This window comes from Mytilus californianus, unplaced genomic scaffold, assembly GCF_021869535.1.
Source record: "Mytilus californianus isolate M0D057914Y unplaced genomic scaffold, xbMytCali1.0.p SCAF_5, whole genome shotgun sequence".
NCBI classification, from domain to species: Eukaryota; Metazoa; Mollusca; class Bivalvia; order Mytilida; family Mytilidae; genus Mytilus; species Mytilus californianus.
The window spans coordinates 60,770,432-60,790,834 of NW_026262701.1; the positions used below are offsets into that span (position 1 = coordinate 60,770,432).

Here is a 20,403-nt window from a genome sequence, read left to right on the forward strand (position 1 = left end):
TCTGGAATGACAAAGCAGAAAATTTGAAAATCAAAAGTGATTCTTCATTCACTAATCACTTATTTGTAAAAATTTGATGCAAGCATACTAGAGCTAGTGCATAACATTTAAAAATGCCTTTTATTTAACTGATGGTTAAAGTCCCACAAGTGTGTTATATTCGCCACTTAAAACAATTATGTAGAGTTTCCAATAAGTCCATCCGAACAACTCAAGTTATGCAACAACATGTGAAAAATTCATCTAAATCTGACAATTAATGTCAAGAACTCTGGAACCACAAACAGATAATAATAAGAAATAATCTTGGAGCTTCATTTTATCAGTCCCAATGATAATGTAAAGTTTTGAGTAAATCTTTCCAGGCATACTGCAGTTAGTGTCCTTTATGTTAAAAATTACCTTAATTCAAATGGTTAAAGTCCCGTAACTCTGGAATGACAAAGCAGAAAATTTTCAAAATTAAAAGGGAGCTTTCTTCTGTCAATCCAAATAACTAACGGTATCTTAAAATTACATGAGAATTGGTTAAAACAATTTTGAGTTATCATACAAAGTGTTGACAAACGGATGGATGGACATTGGTATACCATAATATATCCTGTCTAAAAATAACGTTTAAAAATCAGTTGCAAATGGCTTAACTCAATAAATCGGCACTAAGCAAAACATACCAACTAGCTTAAAAACATTGGACGCAAAGTACAGATATAAGAGTACTTGCAGTTAATGAAAGCTAGTTCAACGCCAATTACAATTGATAAATATATCATGTTTTCCCAGACTAACAGTAAAGTATCAATCAGTACAGAATTAGTGTAAAGATGTCATGCTTATTACCATAATCTAAAGAATAAACTAAACAAAAGATTCCCAAAGAAAGACCCATATCATCTATAACTTTTTTAAGTAATTAGGAACTTTCAACATTGTGATATTTATTTATATACTTAAGAGTTTCTATTACTAAATATTCAATAAATTAAGAAAAACAGACAAAAGTTACATCCATCTATTGCACAGCTAGCATAATTTTCATAAAAATTTGCATATAACATAGTCAATTTTTAATCCTAGAATTCCTTAAATCCATACAAAACTACAATTACAGATAACATATGAGTTTGATATTGATGAAACTAAAGAGAACGAAATCTGAAATTATCATTTCTAACTTATAACTAAACAGCAGTATACATTAAGTGGTTACATTGATTCCAGTTCATAACCAAATATCTAATCAAACATTTGAATTTCTGATCTGATCTGGTATGGTTAAACTAGTTGCAGTTCAATATTCATCAGTGAAACCAGTCTTATCTAAACTCTTTACAAAACAGAAACATGTCTTAACTAACAAAATTTCCTGTCAAAGTATTACATGCATCAAAAATACTGAACTCCAAGGTAAATTCAAAAAGGGGGAAATTGCTAATTATATTTAGTTTATTATAAGTTTACTGATACCCATATTAGAAGAGCTAAAATAAAAACCTCTTGTTGAAGGCATCACTGTGACTTTGAGATGAAGAACAGTTATACAAGCACTGTTCCTTTGCTTTTTGTGTGTTTTTTGCTGTGAATGTACTGATTTTGTGTCATGGATGTTAAGTAACCCTTAATAAAATGTATATTATCATTTCACAGTACTTTTTTGTCTCATCTTCGTTGTTCTACAAAAATTCTGTTATTGAACAGGTTACTACACAAATTTTGTTATCATACAGATTTCTACATAAATTCTGTTATCCAAAAGGTTTCTACATATATTCTATTATCCAAAAGGTTTCTACATAAATTCTGTTATCCAAAAGATCTCTACATAAATTCTTTAATACAAAAGGTTTCTACATAAATTCTGTTATCCAAAAGGTTTTTACATAAATTCTGTTATCCAAAAGAGCTCTATATAAATTCTGTTATTGAATAAGTTTCTACACAAATTCTGTTATCCAACAGATTTCGACATAAATTCTGTTATCCAAAAGATCTCTATATAAATTCTGTTATCCAAAAGATCTCTATATAAATTCTGTTATCCAACAGGTTTTTACATAAATTCTGTTATCCAAAAGGTTTTTACATAAATTCTGTTATCCAAAAGGTTTCTTCATAAATTCTGTTATACAAAAGGTTTCTACACAAATTCTGTTATCCAACAGATTTCGACATAAATTCTGTTATCCAAAAGATCTCTATATAAATTCTGTTATCCAACAGATTTTGACATAAATTCTGTTATCCAAAAGATCTCTATATAAATTCTGTTATACAAAAGGTTTTTACATAAATTCTGTTATCCAAAAGGTTTTTACATAAATTATGTTATACAAAAGGTTTTTACATAAATTCTGTTATCCAAAAGGTGTCTTCATAAATTCTGTTATCCTAAAGATCTCTATATAAATTCTGTTATCCAACAGGTTACTACACAAATTCTGTTATCCAAAAGGTTTTTACATAAATTCTGTTATACAAAAGGTTTTTACATAAATTCTGTTATCCAAAAGGTGTCTTCATAAATTCTGTTATCCAAAAGGTTTCTACATAAATTCTGTTATCCAAAAGATCTCTATATAAATTCTGTTATCCAACAGGTTTCTACATAAATTCTGTTATCCAAAAGATTTTTACATAAATTCTGTTATCCAAGAGGTTAAGTCCATACATTCAATTACTCAAAAGTTTAGGTATAAATTCTATTAACTTCTTTCTTACAAAATAATCTGAAATATGTTTAATAGTTAATCTCAATCTACCTTGTTCATTAGAAAAAAATAAGACTTGTAGCAAACATGCATTGTAAAGCAGTTCAGCATACCGGTAGTACAAAATATATACATGATATGATATTTGATATCAAATTTTAACAACAAAATACAGTTTAAATGATGAAATTGTAAAAAATATGATTAAGATGATCTTACAGAATAATAACTTATACAATACTTGTCACTTACTGTACCTGACCTACATGACATGAGTGCCAATAAAAATATAGAAACATAGCATCAAATAAACTGCCACCTATTATTAAGCTTTATAAGATGTAAAGCAAGCCCAAATAGAACTACTAGAAAATATATCAACTTATATGAACATGCACGTTTCTAAAGGAAGCCCAAATAGAACAACTAGAAAAAATATCATATGAAAATACACTTTACAATAAATATTCAAAATCACTAGGACCCATTATCATTTGAATTTTACCATCTACAAACCTTTGTTTAAAAAGTAATGAACAAAATTCACCTTAGCAACAACTTACTGGATATTTATGTATTTTTTTTCTGTTAAATTTTTTTCTTCTTCTGATATTGATTTCCAACTTTGTCTTATTTATAGAATAGCTAATCTAAGAATTCAAATAGAGAAAAATATTCAACGAGTGACCGAACAACACATTAATTCACGAATGCGCTTAGCGCATGAGTTAATTATCAGTGTTGTTCGGTCACAAGTTGAATATTTTTCGATATTTGAATTCTTTGATTGGTTATTCTTTTTATTGCATTGGCAAATGGCTTTTTTCAATGAAATTAATGTAGAAAATTTAAGGAACTATATCTTTTTTATACGCATTCACACTTTGTTTTGATCCGACGTTATCGACGTCTTGACAACGCCTATTGTTGTATGACGTCAGAGAGTGAAATAACCACGTTTATTTCACATGTGAAATTATCGGTTTTTATTTGACTGGGAAATCAATGTAATTCATTGCTACCAATGTAATAAGATATCTTGGAACCAATAGATTTTACAGTATTTTTACATTTTGTTTTCTTTGTCTTCACCTTGTACAAGAATGTTTTCACCTTCTTAAGGTGGTACCTAACACTACAGGGAGATAACTCTGTAAAAATCAGCTAAACGTTTTAATTACGTTGTATTGTTAAGGAAATATTAAGCTTCTCAATGATCAAAATTAGTGTTTGTCAAACTGCACTATAACCAAAGAAATTTTTCTGATAAAGTGGTTGGTTCAAATTTTTTGAAATTTTTATATTTTTGTCAAAGGGTCAAAGTAAACATTTTGTCAATATTTTAGGAAAATTAAACGAGCCAAATTAATGTTAGTCAAGGTGTTCGGTACCACCTTAATATATCTGATTCCCTCTTAGTTCTAGTATGCTTAATATTTAAAAAAAAACCATATCAAATTACACCATTTGATTGGTTACACTATAATGACTAGTAAATGTCTCAATATTTATACTTCATTTACAAAAATCAACAGTATGATTACAAACAAGAGGCTCTCAAGAGCCTGAATCGCTCACCTGTATTTCAGAGGAGAAGATTTTTAAATGTTAGCAAACTTGATGAACAAATTGTGTAAAATTGTCTTTAAAGGGCAATAACTCCTTAAGGGGTCAATTGACAATTTTGGTCATATTAACTTTTTTGTAGATCTTACTTTGCTGAACATTATTGCTGCTTACAGTTTATATATATCTATAATAATATTCAAAATAATAACAAAAAACTGCAAAATTTTGTTAAAACTACCAATTCGGTGGCAGCAACCCAACAATGGGTTGTTCGATTCGTCTGATAATTTCAGGGCCGATAGATCTTGACCAATTAAGCAATTTTACCCCATGTCACATTTGCTCTAAAAGATTTAGTTTTTGAGATATAAGCCAAAAACTGCATTTGACCCTTATGTTCTATTTTTAGCCATGGGGGCCATGTTTGTCGATGGATACAAACTTTGGATACAATTTATAAACAAGATACCCTAAGGAACATTTAGTTAAAGTTTGAAGGTAATTGGCCCAGTAGTTTCAGAGGAGAAGATTTTTAAATGTTAGCAAACTTGACGAACAAATTGTGTAAAATTGTCTTTAAAGGGCAATAACTCCTTAAGGGATCAATTGACAATTATGGTCATATTAACTTTTTTGTAGATCTTACTTTGCTGAACATTATAGCTGCTTACAGTTTATATATATTTTCATGTTTGTCGATGGATCAAAACTTCGGATACAATTTATAAACTAGATACCCTAAGGAACATTTAGTTAAAGTTTGAAGGTATTTGGCCCAGTAGTTTCAGAGGAGAAGATTTTTGAAATAGTTTACGACGACAACAGACGACGGAAGCCAAGTGATGGCATAAGCTCACATGGGGCCCTTTGGGCCCCGGTGAGCTAAAAAGTAACAAGAAGGATAAATGCCACCTTTATATTGAACACTTTTTAGTAATAAAATCAACATAAAAAAATGGTTCCATAAAAAAAAAACCCAAAAGCACTTTTGAAAAAAGATAACAAAGCACTATCGAAAAACAGATCTGCAAGTAGTATCAGAGTGATAAATGAAATAAGGAATATATAGTTTAAAGAATGGTGAAAATTTGAAAAACTACAAGAACTATTTACAAAAAAAAGAATACAATAACAAAAAACCTTAGAACTGACAATGTATATTTTCTATTCCATTTGATGATACGTGTACACATAATGTCAATATGTAGAATAACATTGCAATATACAGAAAATGTCTAAAGTTTACATCATTTACCACAATTATGGCATGTTGAATCTTAGGCCTAAGTGTGCAGAATATGGAACATCCACTTAACATAATTGTAAAATGGTTAAAAAAATCTATATTCAACGCTTCAAAAAAAACCACTTTCTTATCTCAGAATGGCTAAGCCAGGAGGAGCAACATACAAACAATACGATGTTGAGAAAAGACTGACTCCATCTATCCAAATCTTAAGAGAATGTTTACTACTGATACCTTTGTTCGTTTGCTTTAAACTAAAAAATTAACACTTTTTTTTTATTTCTAAAAGGATAGATAAAAATATTTTTAGAAATTTGATCATATCCCTTTTGATGTCAAGAAGTAGTAATTAATCTGTTTCTGGAGATAATTGTTTATTTGATGTCTTTGCCTCATTCATAGTTGCCAACTGACATGATATTTTCGTGTAATACACGCTTTTTCAACGGTTTACACGCGAGGATTTTGTCACATGGTGTGTACACGCGTTTCGCCACTTTACACGCAATTACACGCTTTTTCGTTGTTTTGATTTTTTGGTCGTTAGTGATATCGCGATTCTCGGGTTTTTTCATTATAAGACAAAAAATACCGAAAATTTCGAAGTAATATCGTCGCCATTGTTTATTTTTTTATATGGACGAACAGCAAAAGCCCTTAAGGTAAGTAATTTGTGATTAGTTTTTACGATTTTGTGACTTTCTTTCTTTCAAATTCACTTAGGGGAAATGTCGACAGAAATAGTTCGCTTTCAGGACCTGTACCGTCGTCTAAAGAGCCGATTTCTAAGCGAAAACGATGTGTACGTACCAAGATAAATTTCAAGATTTACAAATTATATTTGGGAGTTCAAGTTTAAATTATCGAGAGACGGTAACGCATTGTGCACCCTATGTTGCAATCATAACAATACATGTGAGAGAACTACAATGTAGCAATTTGATTAAGCATTTAACGTGCTTAATGGTAATCAAATAATAAAATACTTTTCTTTTTCAGTTTCAAATCTAGCCAACAGATTCCCACAGGCCAAAGGGGATGAAAATATCACTGAACTGTTGGATCAGTTCTCATAGTACCAGCTGTCTTCTGATGAACTACCCAGTTTTGACCAGACAATAGCCTCAGAGACAATAGCAACATAATTGTATAGTTCGTTGGGAGCAATGACAAAGATAACAGATGACATTTTAGATGGCAAAAAAATGTTATGACACTCTTTCAAAGCTTGATCAAGCTATTTAAGTACAGCCAAATATCAATTCTGACTGCGAGAGAACATTTTCAATTATAAAGAAATCTACACTGAATTCTGTCTCATCAGAACTCGACAATGATTCATTGTGTGCCTTGTTATCAAGTAAATGTAATCAAACTGGCAGTTGTTTTGAATATGTGCCTAAGCCTATGGTATTGCTTTAAAAGCAGCAAAACAGACCACTGTTGAATACAATAAAAGTTTACTGTAGAATATTGTTTTATTATATATTAACAAATTTGTATAATCATGTATTGTGAAATAATGAACATTGTTCATATAAAAAAGTCCGCATCTTCGTCGCTCGTTTTCACACGCTTTTTGACATGTCATGTCCTGCCATGACATGATTTCTCATTGTCAGAGGTTGGCAAGTATAGCCTCATTGCTAAACTATAATGTGGTCATCAAAAATCTGAAATTAAGTTAACGATAGTGTGTTGCCTATCTAGATATATCTGTTTAGATCAATAAGACTGTAAAAATAAATTTTGTAGGATACCTTCATTTACATTAACCTGACCTTTCTGACACATTAAGAGATATAGAATCAACTATATAAGCCATGATGTCAGACATTAAAAAAATTTAAATGACCAATCCCAAAAATGTACCATATGATTCCATAACTTGCTATACTACAATGGTGCATGGTATATACATTTTTGTACCATAAAAATGACCAAGATAATAAGACAGGTTGCTATTTAGTACTATCTGATTTCATTTTTACATAATCTTACAGTTAAGAGGTAATGATTCGGGCTTCCATTATAACATTTGCAATAAGCTTTCAAAAAGATTTAACAAAAACAATCAACAAATTGTTCAACAAGTAACTTATTAGACATATAGTTGCTCTGTTTCTGTATTGCTGTCTTATGGACGTGGAACATTTGGCACAATTTTGCGCATTGAGTAATATTTGACTACTTGTTGTGGAACCTCTGCCAACACCTGCTTTGCCAACTCAGCTGCTGATGCCTGCAAAAGAAATTTTTTTAACAGATTAAGATGTGTCGTTAGAATGTAAGATTACTTTCCATAGCTTTCTGATGAAGGAATATATTTTAGAAACTATTATATTTCTATAATATTACTACACCTTATTGCTATTTGTCTGCTATTACTGGCCATGACAGACTTTACTGTAAAATTTTGAAATGATGAAAAAAGAGGTCTGATAAAACATTTGCAAAAGTGATTGTTGTCTGACATCGATAGTTCAAGAGGTATAAAACCTGGGTCAAGTATCTCTGATTCCGAAATAGCGATAAGGTTAATCTGATTATAAAAATGTCCCATTCATTTATACTTACTCGAAGCTGTTCAGTACAAAATTCAAAGAAAATTATCAAATAATTCTCCACAAAACTTCAAATTCAATTCTATAATGCATATATCCCTACATCAATTAGTTTTTATTGCAGTTGTTTCAGTGTGTCTTTAATAAAAAAAAATAAGCATGAATGTGTTTTGTCATTTCTGTTGTTTGTTACATTGATGTCAAAAAAATAAACAATAAACTGTTAACACAGAAATATGTCTTGCCTTTTTGTACTTTTGATAATGCAAATGTTGAAATTAAAATAGCAATACTTTAACATGTAAGTTATGCAAATATTCAAAGTCAATGAACCATGACTGAAGGTACATGGCAAAACAAACTACATGGAAATGAGATGTGCCAATGCTAATACAACTGCATACCAAATACCATAGACTTAATTATCATAAGTCGTTCCCTTTCAACAAACCTAAACACCAACATTGACCATGTTGACTTGTAAACTATGTTAAAGTTTCAAAGTCAATGAACCATGACGAGGGGGTGGGGCGATATAATCTCCATGGAAACAAGACTTGCAAATGCCAATAAATTTACATACCAAATATCATTGACTTAACATAAGAAGTTCATCTTAAACTGATCTAATCACAAACTAATACATGTAAACTAAGCAAAAGTTTCAAAGTCAATAGACCATGACTGAGGGGACGGGACCAAATATTCTCATGGAAATGAGATGTGCTAATGCTTTTACAATTGCATACCAATTAACATTGGCCTACCACTAATGGTTCCCCTTGAACTGACCTAATCACAAACTAATACATGTAAACTAAGCAAAAGTTTAAAAGTCAATAGACCATGACTGAGGGGACGGGACCAAATATTCTCATGGAAATGAGATGTGCTAATGCTTTTACAATTGCATACCAATTAACATTGGCCTACCACTAATGGTTCCCCTTGAACTGACCTAATCACAAACTAATACATGTAAACTAAGCAAAAGTTTCAAAGTCAATAGACCATGACAGTGGTAGCGGGACCAAATATTCTCCATGGAAATGAGATATGCCAATGCTTATACAACTGCATACCAAATATCATTGACTTACCACTAGTGGTTCCCCATAAACTGACCTAATCACAAACTAATACATGTAAACTAAGCAAAAGTTTCAAAGTCAATAGACCATGACTGAGGGGGCAGGGCCAAATAATCTCCATGGAAATGAGATGTGCCAGTGCTAATACAACTGCATACCAAATATCATTGACCAACCACTAGTGGTTCACCTTAAACTAGACCTAATCACAAACTAATACATTGTTGTAGCCTCCGCTGTCGACACCGGAAACAGCATACCTATGTCTTGCTTTTTGACTCCGTTAAGGTGAGACAAAAATGAGTTTCTTCTTTTCTGTTTGTTTGCTTTCTTGTTGTCATGTATCCAACATGTCCCTTTTTCTATATATAATACAGGATCAAAGGATTTATAAGTCTAAATATACTTACTTTACAGTAAATAAGAAACGATTATGTGCATTTATAAATATGATTGCTGATCAATAGACAATAAAATGCTCCGCTGGGCGCAGCTTGAAATGACCGCAGAGGTCAAACCCTGAATAGTTGGGGCAAGTATGGACACAACATTCAAGTTTGATACAGCACTGAATTTGGATTGTGATTAAATATTTGACACAGCATAGGTTTCAGACACAGAATGAATGTGGTCTAAGAACTTAAAAATTTTTTAATTTACCTATTCAAACCATATCATTATTATTTGCTTTTATATATAAATCAGAAATAACCAATTTAAAATGGAAAATTTTAAAGAAAAAAAAAATCCCTCCCCTAAAATTTTTGAACCCCCCTTATGATTCATCACCCCAAACTCAATCCCAGCCTTCCCTTTGTGGTATGGTACCTTGCAGTACAATTTCAGAGAGATCCATACACTTGAACACAAGTTATTGTCTGGAAACTAGAAAAATGCTTGTTTTTTGGCCCCTTTTTGGCCCCAAATTCCTAAACATTTAGGGCAATTACCCCCAAACTCAAACCTTGCTTTCCTTTTGTGATATTGAACCTTGCAGTACAATTTCATAAAGATCCATACACTTACACACAAGTTATTGTCCTGAAAGTAGAAAAATGCTTGTTTTTTGCCCCTTTTTGGCCCCTAATTCCTAAAATTTTGAGGCAATTACCCCCAAAATCAATCACAGCCTTTCCTATGTGGTATGGTACCTTGCAGTACAATTTCAGAGAGATCCATACACTTGAACACAAGTTATTGTCTGGAAACTAGAAAAATGCTATTTTTGGCCCCTTTTTGGCTCCTTATTCCTAAACTTTTTGGGCAATTACCCCCAAACTCAATTCCAGCTTTCCCTTTGTGATATGGAACCTTATAGTTCAATTTCAGAAAGATCCATACACTTACACACAAGTTATTATCATGAAACTAGAAAAATGCTTGTTTTTTGCCCCTTTTTTGGCCCCTAATTCCTAAAATTTTGAGGCAATTACCCCCAAAATCAATCCCAGCATTCCCTTTGTGATATGGAACCTTGTGGTACAATGTCAGAGAGATCCATACACTAACACACAAGTCATGTCTGGAAGTTACAAAAATGCTTATTTTTGGCCCCTAATTCCTTAACTGTTGGTACCATAACCCCCAAAATCAATCCCAACCTTCCTTTTGTGGTATTGAACCTTATGGTAAAATTTCATGGAGATCCATTCACTTAAACTAAAGTTAGAGTGCGAAAACCAATGTGTCTTCACACGACAACGACGACGACGACAACGCCAACGTCATACCAATATACGACCAAAAAATTTTTAATTTTTGCGGTCGTATAAAAATATGTGATTAATAAATTTGATTTCAGTAAATGCTTCATAGAGTAGTGCAAGTGGAATTTAAAATATAAACCACAAAAAAATCATGATTATAAACAAGGATTATTAGCTACAATAGATTAGTTATAGATTGAAACATTATAGTAAATTAGTTGTCAAATAAATAGGATTAATTGAGTTTAAAAGAAATTATTTTGGTCAATATGCACAATTTATTTAGAAAAGTGGTTATAGTAAACTTTGACAATTTCACAAAAATGGTCTGTTGTCATTTCTATGTACCAAGTGTCAATTGTCATCCAGTATACAGTTACAGCCACAAGATATATGCACCACTTACCCTAACAAGTTTACAATAGGTCATTCAACATTTTACAGGTAAATATTGCATTATCCTTGCAAAAGTACTGCTAAGCATGCTTTGAAATTTATCCAAAAAGTGTCTATTGCTACTCCTATCAGCACAAAGTTTGTAAACAACACCAATTTTGATATCGTGATATAACTCCCTCCCCTCCCCCCCCCCCAAAAAAAAACAACACAAAAAACTTGTATTAATGCTATTTTGTACACACTCAAATAGTTAAGCTGTAAACATATGTCAACAGCCATTGGAAAATTAATGGAAAATATTTTTTTTCTCACAAAAATTCAATGCATCCTAAGTAATTACATCTATATTCTATGTCTATCTCTAAAACATCATCCCATCCATCCTAAGTATTTACATCTATATTCTATGTCTATCTCTATAACATCATCCAATCTTTTCCATTACTAATAGTTAACTTCTTTCAATTTTGAAATAACAACATGGAGTAGTAATGTCTTTGTTTTCAAAATGATAATTTTGTTCTTTAAATTGTGCAATATTGACCAAATGATTACCTCAGTTGCCCAATAATAAACAAAGAAAAAGATTTAAGTTATAGATAAAAAGCTACAGCCTTAAAGTATAGTGGGGAGAACATAGCTTAAGATTCTAACAGTGAAAAAATCACTTGTTCAAAATACTTTACAAATGCAAGTTCATAAAGATCAAAATATATACACATTGTAAAAAGATCAGTCAAATGATATCTGTTAAAAAATCATGCAAAAATAAAGATCAAAATAGAAAAATTACAACATAACTGCATTGGTACTAGTTGACTTCAAGTTTACTGCAACAATAAATAAATCCAGAAACACCAAAGATTCAGCTGCATGAGGTAAACAATATTATTTTTGCTGACAGTGCATAAAAAACGGTGCAGAGTTCCCCTCCCTAAGTAGTTTGTGGGAATCAGTGCCATTTTATAACAAAAAAGAATTGGCAAGTTTTTAGAGCCATAACTCGATCATTTCATCCAAAGTAAAGGGTCACTATCAACCGAAAGTCAGATGGTACATAACATATTGCCTGAAGGTAATATAATCACAGGCAAAATATTATAAGACCTGGTTAAAAAAGTGGAGAATTTCTAGTATTGATAAGTTTCTAAAGTAAAAAAAATGTCATAATTTTGATCTGTCCAGAAGTTCAAAGGTCAGGGTCATATAAAATATCATATTACATGCCACACAAGATAAAGGCTATGAACCACCAAGTCAATTATTTCATAAGGCTTACTGAAAAGATGGTTCTGAACAGAACAAGGCTTTATGAGTAGAATTTCAGTCTATTTTAGCTACAACTGTGTCACTGACCTTTGAACTTATTTACCCAACTTTGATGAAGACTAGATTGATGCCATACATCATATCAAATACTGAGTATGACATTGTCACAGTAATATTATAACTTTGTACCATAAAATATTTCAATGCAGGCATAAACAAACAGATAAAATATCAGGTTTTTAAAAGCACACAGATGGAAAGATAAACTGCTGCAATAAAATACTTTGAAATCTGTCAATACTTTATAAAGAAATATTTAGTCCCAAAAGCTCAAACATTAAGTCCCGGAGTTCTAAAAATTGTTTGAATATTTTTTTCACAATAAAGAACATTACTAAGAAGACAGATTTCACTGTATGTGCAGGCAATAACATGCTAAACATACATTTGGATCATTTCCGCTTACTCTTTTAAAGTCTCTAAAAGGTACAAATTGTACAATGTCTCGCTGAGCTGGCTGACCATTTGGTCCTTTCAGAACACCATCATCACCATCAAGAAAGTTCATGTCAGCAAAGTCAGCATTACCAACTCCAACAATGATCAGTGACATGGGAAGACCAGAACAATACACAATAGCTTGACGAGTGGCATCCATATCTGTGATCACTCCATCTGTCAGTAGCAGAAGAGCAAAGTAAGCCTGAAATTAAGTCATGCATTACAGTGAATTTATCCACTAGCTGGTCTGCAGTGAAATACCAATTGCTAGCTATAATGGCAATGCAAAAAACATATCAATGACCAATTATTTTCATAATAATACTGAAGGTATTGGAAAATAGTAACCATTTAAAACAAAAAATCTTAAAAAAAAAACATGAATTACACAAATGATCCCTTTGGCAAACCAGTAAATAAAAAAAAATCCCAAGTGAGCTTCCTTTCATCAATCCCAACAATAAAATAAAGTTTGGAGAAAATCAATTCAGGAATACTAGTGTTAGTGTGCAATTTGAGAAAAAAATTGCATTACATCCAACGGTCAAAGTTCTGTAACAATGGAATGACAAAGCCAAAAATCACCAAAAATCAAAAGGGAGCTTTCTTCCATCAATTCAAATGCTGTGTTAAAGTTATAAATGAATTAGATAAAGAGAAATTGAGTTATCATAAGAAGTGTTGGAAGATGGATGAACGGACATTGGTATTCCATAATACATCCTGTTGCCAACAGGCGTATAAAAACCAATATGGATCTTCCTCTTAGCATGGTGATTATATATATTAGTCATATTGAAAATTTTCTAAGTCTCATTGTTGATGTTGGTTACAACTAAGGAAACATATTCTGACACTAAGATTTTTTTAAAAGAATGATATTCAGTTTTACATTCTGAATAAAATTAACCAATTTCTGAATTGCTCTTAATGAGTTGGTATTGAGGAAACTTTTGTCTATCTACCAATTGGTCAGCTATTTTCTGGTTTCACTCTACCAAACTTTTAAAATATTCACATATGCAAAAGATGTTTAAATATTTGAGTAATTTGACTCTCACCATTTCCAAGTTAGACTTTTATCATCTGAAAATTTTTTAAGGGGTTCTGCGGAACCCTGTGTCTCGCCTGCGATTACTGCTGTCAGTGTAAAAGTGTAATGTTGACTTAAAAAGTGATTCCATTTATCAGTAAAAAGTAAAACAACAAAAGTACCGAACTCAAAGGAAAATTCAAAACGGAAAGTCCCCTATCAAATGGCAAAACCAAAAGCCCAAACACACCAAACGAATAGAAAACATCTGTCATATTCCACGCTTGGTACACACATTTCTCAATGTAGAAAATGGTGGATTAAACCTGGTTTTATAGCTAGCCAAACCCCTCACCAATACAGAATTTAAAATACAGAATCTTTTTGCTATTTTGGTAATTGTTTAGGACTTAAAAATCGAATGTATTAATTTGATTGTAAACTACGAAATGAATTATGAATTACGATACGAAATTTCTTCAGATTATTAGGTTGCAGTTAATATTCATGTATTTACTTTTAAACTTGTAAAGGGATTCAGTATTATCGATAATTGTTGTACTCAAGTTGTTTAGCAGGAAATTATATTCTGTTTTACGTCTTATTGTATACTCTTTCAAAAAGGGGGATGCTGATTGTGTAAGTCAACATAAAAGCATGTGTTCAACTTGTTAAAATTTTTTCTTCGAAACTGGATTTAAAATTTATTTTTTAATCTTTATTTTCATTAGCATTTGCTGAAATGTAATTATAATAAATAATGCAATTACTTGTCTATCTTGATGAAGTGTTCTCCTGTCAGGTGTGTCGATCTACCTGTACAAGTGATTAGCTATCTTAAGCAGGATATCCCTCGGGGCTTTAAAACTGTAATCAGGAGGACCATTTGGTTTATTATATAATAAGGTTTATGCAATTACACGAAATTGATTATAATTGCTCACAAAAAATGGCAGCGGCTAGCGAAAAGAAAACAAATTTTGACTTCATCTTTCAATCATAGCGCAGTTATATAACAATCTTTTGACGATGGCAAAAGGTAATTTAACGATGGCGGGGATCATTTGACGATGGTCAGAAGATCATTAAAGATGGCGGTGCGTCATCATAAAACAGGTCATGGAGATCCCTGAGACACTTCAACAAGCAACTTATGTATATAGTCTATGCTTACATGTGCCCCTTTTGTGGCCTCCTCTTTTTGCGCTGCTTCAGCAAACCTGGCAACATGATATATTATTGGTGAAACATTTGTTGGCCCGTAAAGACGAATTTGTTGTATGCAATTTGTATAAGCATCTAAAATGCCCTGTATTCCTGCAAGAAAAAATTATACAAATACATTATACTCTTGAATCAGTCTTGATTCCTTTTTGTGTGCTAGCCAAAGAATAAACAAAATCTAAAATTAATCTGTAAATACACCTAAAGGACTACATGTGAAACAACATGCTCAGTATTATTTACTATTCAAAAGAAAATCCAGAAAAAAAATCTTACATACAAGTGCAAGGGCTGTTAAACATAGTAGCATCAAAAATATAAACAAACTGGAGCTGAATTCAAACTTTTTTTGTTGCATCTCACAAAAAATGGTCTTTAAATGCTATAAAAGTGAGTCTTATTGTAAAATACATTTTCAACTGACTAACATCAGATCAATTGCTTCAAATTTTAATATAAATGCACAATTTACACTTATATGGTCCACATTAAAATGGTCAACATTTATCAAATAACATTACATCTGCTGTTTAGCACATTGTGATGTTTAACTTCCTTTTAAGTAAGATTCAATTCAATTTCTCAAAACTTGATTTTTTTTGCATTTTTCTGACACAAAAACCGCAAAAACAAACTAAAGGCTCTAAAGAGCCTGTGTCGCTCACCTTGGTCTATGTGCATATTAAACAAAGGACACAGATGGATTCATGACAAAATTGTGTTTTGGTGATGGTGATGTGTTTGTAGATCTTACTTTACTGAACATTCTTGCTGCTTACAATTATCTCTATCTATAATGAACTTGGCCCAGTAGTTACAGTGGAAAATATTTTGTAAAAATTTACAAAAATTTACAAAATTTATGAAAATTGTAAAAAATTTACTATAAAGGGCAATTACTCCTTAAGGGGTCAATTGACAATTTTGGTCATGTTTGACTTATTTGTAGATCTTACTTTGCTGTACATTATTGCTGTTTACAGTTTATCTCTATCTATAATAATATTCAAGATAATAACCAAAAGCAGCAAAATTTTCTTAAAATTACCAATTCAGGGGCAGCAACCCAACAACGTGTTGCCTGATTGGTCTGAAAATTTCAGGGCAGATAGATCTAGACCTAATGAACAATTTTATCCTCTTCAGATTTGCTCTAAATGCTTTGGTTTCAGAAATATGAGCCAAAAACTGCATTTTACACTATGTACTATTTTTTAGCCATGTCGGCCATCTTGGTTAGCGGGCGGGGTCATCGGACATTTTTTTTAAACTAGATACCCTAATGATGATTGTGGACAAGTTTGGTTAAATTTGTCTTAGTAGTTTCAGAGGAGAAGATTTTTGTAAAAGAGTACAAAAATTTACGAAAATTGGTTAAAAATTGACTATAAAGGGCAATAACTCCTTAAGGGGTCAACTGACTATTTTGGTCAAGTTAACTTATTTGTAGATCTTACTTTGCTGAACATTATTGCTGTTTATCTCTATCTATAATAATATTCAAGATAATAACCAAAAACGGCAAAATTTCCTTAAAATTACCAATTCAGGGGCAGCAACCCAACAACGGGTTGTCCGATTCATCTGAAAATTTTAGGGCAGATAGATCTTGACCTGATAAACAATTTTACCCCACAACAGATTTGCTCTAAATGCTTGGGTTTCAGAGATATAAGCCAAAATCTACATTTTACCCCTATGTTCTATTTTTAGCCATGGTGGCCATCTTGGTTGGTAAGCCGGGGCACCGGACACATTTTTTAAACTAGATACCCCAATGATGATTGTGGCCAAGTTTGGTTAAATTTGGCCAAGTAGTTTCAGAGGAGAAGATTTTGGGCCAGGTGAGCTAAAAAAGGAGGGGGGGGGGCTTATGAACTCCTGTTAAAACACATTTATGAGTAATATAATAACATGAAATGTACCAATTTAACTGCACCAGATGCACATCTCTACAATAAATTTTTCTTCAATGGTGCTTGGGTCTACAATGTTTGAAAATGCAAAATCTAATACAACTGAAGAGGTGATACAACCAAAACATTAAGCCAATATACTGCTTCGCTGAGCGCAGCTGGATACGCCCGCAGAGGGTCAACCCTGAACAGTTGGGGCAAAAATGGACACAATATTCAAGCTTGATACAGGTCTGAATTTGGATTGTAATTAAATATTTGACATATTATAGGTTTCTGAATAAATGTAGTCAAAGAACTTGAAATTGGTTATATGAATTGAATTTATATTCAATTAAAGATTTCTTGCTGTTGTGCAATACTATGTGCTGTTGTGCAATACTTAGTAAATATGTTGTCGGACTATAAACAAATAAAGTTCAATTTCTTCTCAATGTCATATTTGAAATTTATGAAAATCAATAGGGAGATTACATCAATAGCTATAAATAATTCATCAAAGTTTCATGAGAACTGCTGAAAGCATTTTTGAGTTATTGTCCAAAAACTGGAAAATCCACCCTTTTTTAATGAATAAAACCCCATAACTCAGAAATGTAAAATATAAAATTTATAAAATTCTAAAGGGAGCTGACATCAACAGATATAAACAATTCACCAAAGTTTCATGAGAACTGCTGAAAGCATTTTTTAGTTATTGTCGGAAAACTGGAAAATCCCCCTTTTTTATGAATAAAACCCTGTAACTCGGAAACGTTAAATCTAAAATTTATAAAAATCCAAAAGGGAGCTCATGTCAATAGATATAAACAATTCACTAAAATTTCTTGCAAGTAGGTGAAAGCATTCTTGAGTTATTGTCCGACATGTTTAGTGAGATCTCAACCGTATTTCCAATTGAAAGGAGCAAAGACTGGCGTCCAGAATATGAACTAGCACACAGGAATTGAATAAAGTAAAAAACATAAAACTGATCGGCTAAAGACGTCAAACGCTATCCATCATCAAGTACCTGACAAAATACGTTAACTACAAAACCAGAGGACAAAAACAAAAAGACGGGGTATATCAAGGTAGCGCCTGATGTCTAACTAAATAGAAGAATGGGGCTGAATAGTGAAGTATGAGTTTGAGATAAATATTCCTAAAGCAATGAACATAGAGTAGTTCTCGCTCGGACACACACTCCATTATCTTGTATATTATAAGAGCATAAACCTGAAGCATGGGGAGGCACTCTACTGTCTCCACACAGCACTAAAGAGCCAGTACAGAAGCGCCGAGCTACTGGCTGGGGATACCCTCTGGGAGTTCCATTGATTTGGTATCACACACTAGCAGATTGGAAAATGCTCTTATCTAACCCAAAGACATCATCAAATTCATAAACCATGGGTCATGTAAATTCTCTAATCCTACAATTTGACCAAATGTGAAAGATTGAAATGTAAAGTACCGGTACTGTACTAGCTTTCTGTAAGGCCTGCCACATAAAAATGTCAGAGCAGTACAGCATTTAATATTTGTGTGTTTATTTGTGAATTTACAATTTCTAAAGTTCTACCTGCACAATATGGATTAGTAGCATTAAAATTCAATGCAAATTCCATGGAAACTTTCATATCAGGAGGAATCAGTGCTCCAAATCCTAAAGCTGGAAACATTTTGTCCCTAAAATATAAAACATCAAAGATTAATATCATATAACAAAATTTGGTGCATGAGATGCTACTTTCAAAAAATAATACTTGGGCCAAAGATCAGGTCGTTTTACAAGAAAAATGACTGAGGTTTCAAAAGGATTGCTTTAGAAGAGATGAATGATCTAAAAAAAATTCATAAATTGGAAAAACCTTGCAGCACTTTAATTGAAAAACAAGAGTGTACATTCTGAAATGTCTTGCCTGCTTATTTTTTTTTAATCATACTGTGGATTCATTATTATTTGTTGGATACCAATTTTCGTGGATTTCGTGGGTACAAGTGAACCACGAAATTAAATGTTCAACGAATGACATATTTTGTATAGGCTTGTACGCAGACTTTCGGTAAAACCACGAAATTAAATATCCACGAACATGTCAATTTTCCCTATTCCACGAAATTTGGTACCAATGAAAATAAATGAATCCACAGTATTTGAATAATAACAAGCATTCTGTGAGTATTGCATGGCAATACATAGTCCCCTACCGGTTAAAAATTCATTGTACTGGAACAAAATTCTTACTTGATCTATAACTTGTCATGGTGTAAACTATATAACAAATATCAAGTCAATTTCTTCAAGCATGACGAAAAAAAGTGTTGAAAACTGATTATTTAAGTGAATTTTCTAAGTCCAAGGACCATAACTCTGTACAAAATCATCAGACCGGAACAAAATTTGTACTTGATCTGTAACTTGTCATGATAAAACTATATATCAATTTTCAAATCAATATCTTCAAGCATGACGAAAAAAAGTGCAGAAAACGGATTATTTGAGTGAATTTTCTAAGTCCAAGGACCATAACTCTGCACAAAATCATCAGACCAGATCAAAATTCAAACTTGAACAGTAACTTGTCATGATAAAACTGTATACTAATTAAAGAACCTTAGTGAGCGTGCTCACATACCCCACGTCCCCACATTGTCATTGGAGAAATAAAATAAGTATAAGAAAAAAAAATTGAATCATAATTTCCTGTCAATATGCACATCTACATAGTATGTCCTTATTATCTACAAAGTTTCATGAAATTCTGTTGTGTGGTTTCAGAGGAGTTGTGATGACAAACTGTTGCAGAAGTACATTGAAGCAAATAAGTTCAAAGGGGCGTATCTCCTAGAAAAAAATTGAATCCTAATTTCCTGTCGATATGCACATCTACATAGTATGTCCTTATTATCTAAAAAGGTTTTTGTGGTGTGGTTTCAGAGGAGTTGCGATGACAAAAGGTTGCAGTAGTATATTGGGCAAATAAGTTCAAAGGGGCGTAACTCCTGGGGAAAAAAATTGATTCGTAAATTCCTGTCGATATGCACATCTAAGGTCAGATGATACCTGCCAGACAGACATATACACCTTACAATCATTCCATACACCAAATAAAGTTGACCAATTGCTTATAGTTTAAGAAAAATAGACCAAAACACAAAAACTTAACACTGAGCAATTAACCATGAAAATGA

The 20,403-nt window shown here is 32.1% G+C and overlaps 2 protein-coding genes across 9 annotated transcripts in view; both read right to left on the reverse strand.

The window, feature by feature from the left end:
* LOC127701164 (divergent protein kinase domain 1C-like) overlaps window positions 1-20,403 on the reverse strand; it is a 137,778-nt gene that overhangs the window by 11,246 nt on the left and 106,129 nt on the right. The window contains exon 5 of one of the 5 annotated variants that reach the window (XR_007981849.1): window positions 9,839-10,142. The gene's annotated coding sequence lies outside the window, so the exon portion shown is untranslated. Of the gene's footprint in view, window positions 1-8,612; window positions 10,143-10,246; window positions 10,269-10,501; window positions 10,801-20,403 lie in introns of those variants that run through there. The other 4 variants (XR_007981851.1, XR_007981848.1, XR_007981852.1 and 1 more) reach the window with 4 other exon arrangements.
* The window catches only part of LOC127701154 (copine-3-like), a 66,932-nt gene continuing 47,450 nt past the window's right edge, over window positions 922-20,403 (reverse strand). For 3 of the 4 annotated variants that reach the window (XM_052204970.1, XM_052204968.1, XM_052204969.1), the window contains exons 12-15: window positions 18,791-18,897; window positions 15,261-15,403; window positions 12,998-13,255; window positions 922-7,765 (exon numbers count right to left, since the gene is read on the reverse strand). In XM_052204970.1, the coding sequence (XP_052060930.1) occupies window positions 7,661-7,765; window positions 12,998-13,255; window positions 15,261-15,403; window positions 18,791-18,897 (613 nt within the window). In that variant the 3' untranslated portion in view covers window positions 922-7,660. The remainder of the gene's footprint in view (window positions 7,766-12,997; window positions 13,256-15,260; window positions 15,404-18,790; window positions 18,898-20,403) is intronic. The other variant, XM_052204971.1, reaches the window with a different exon arrangement.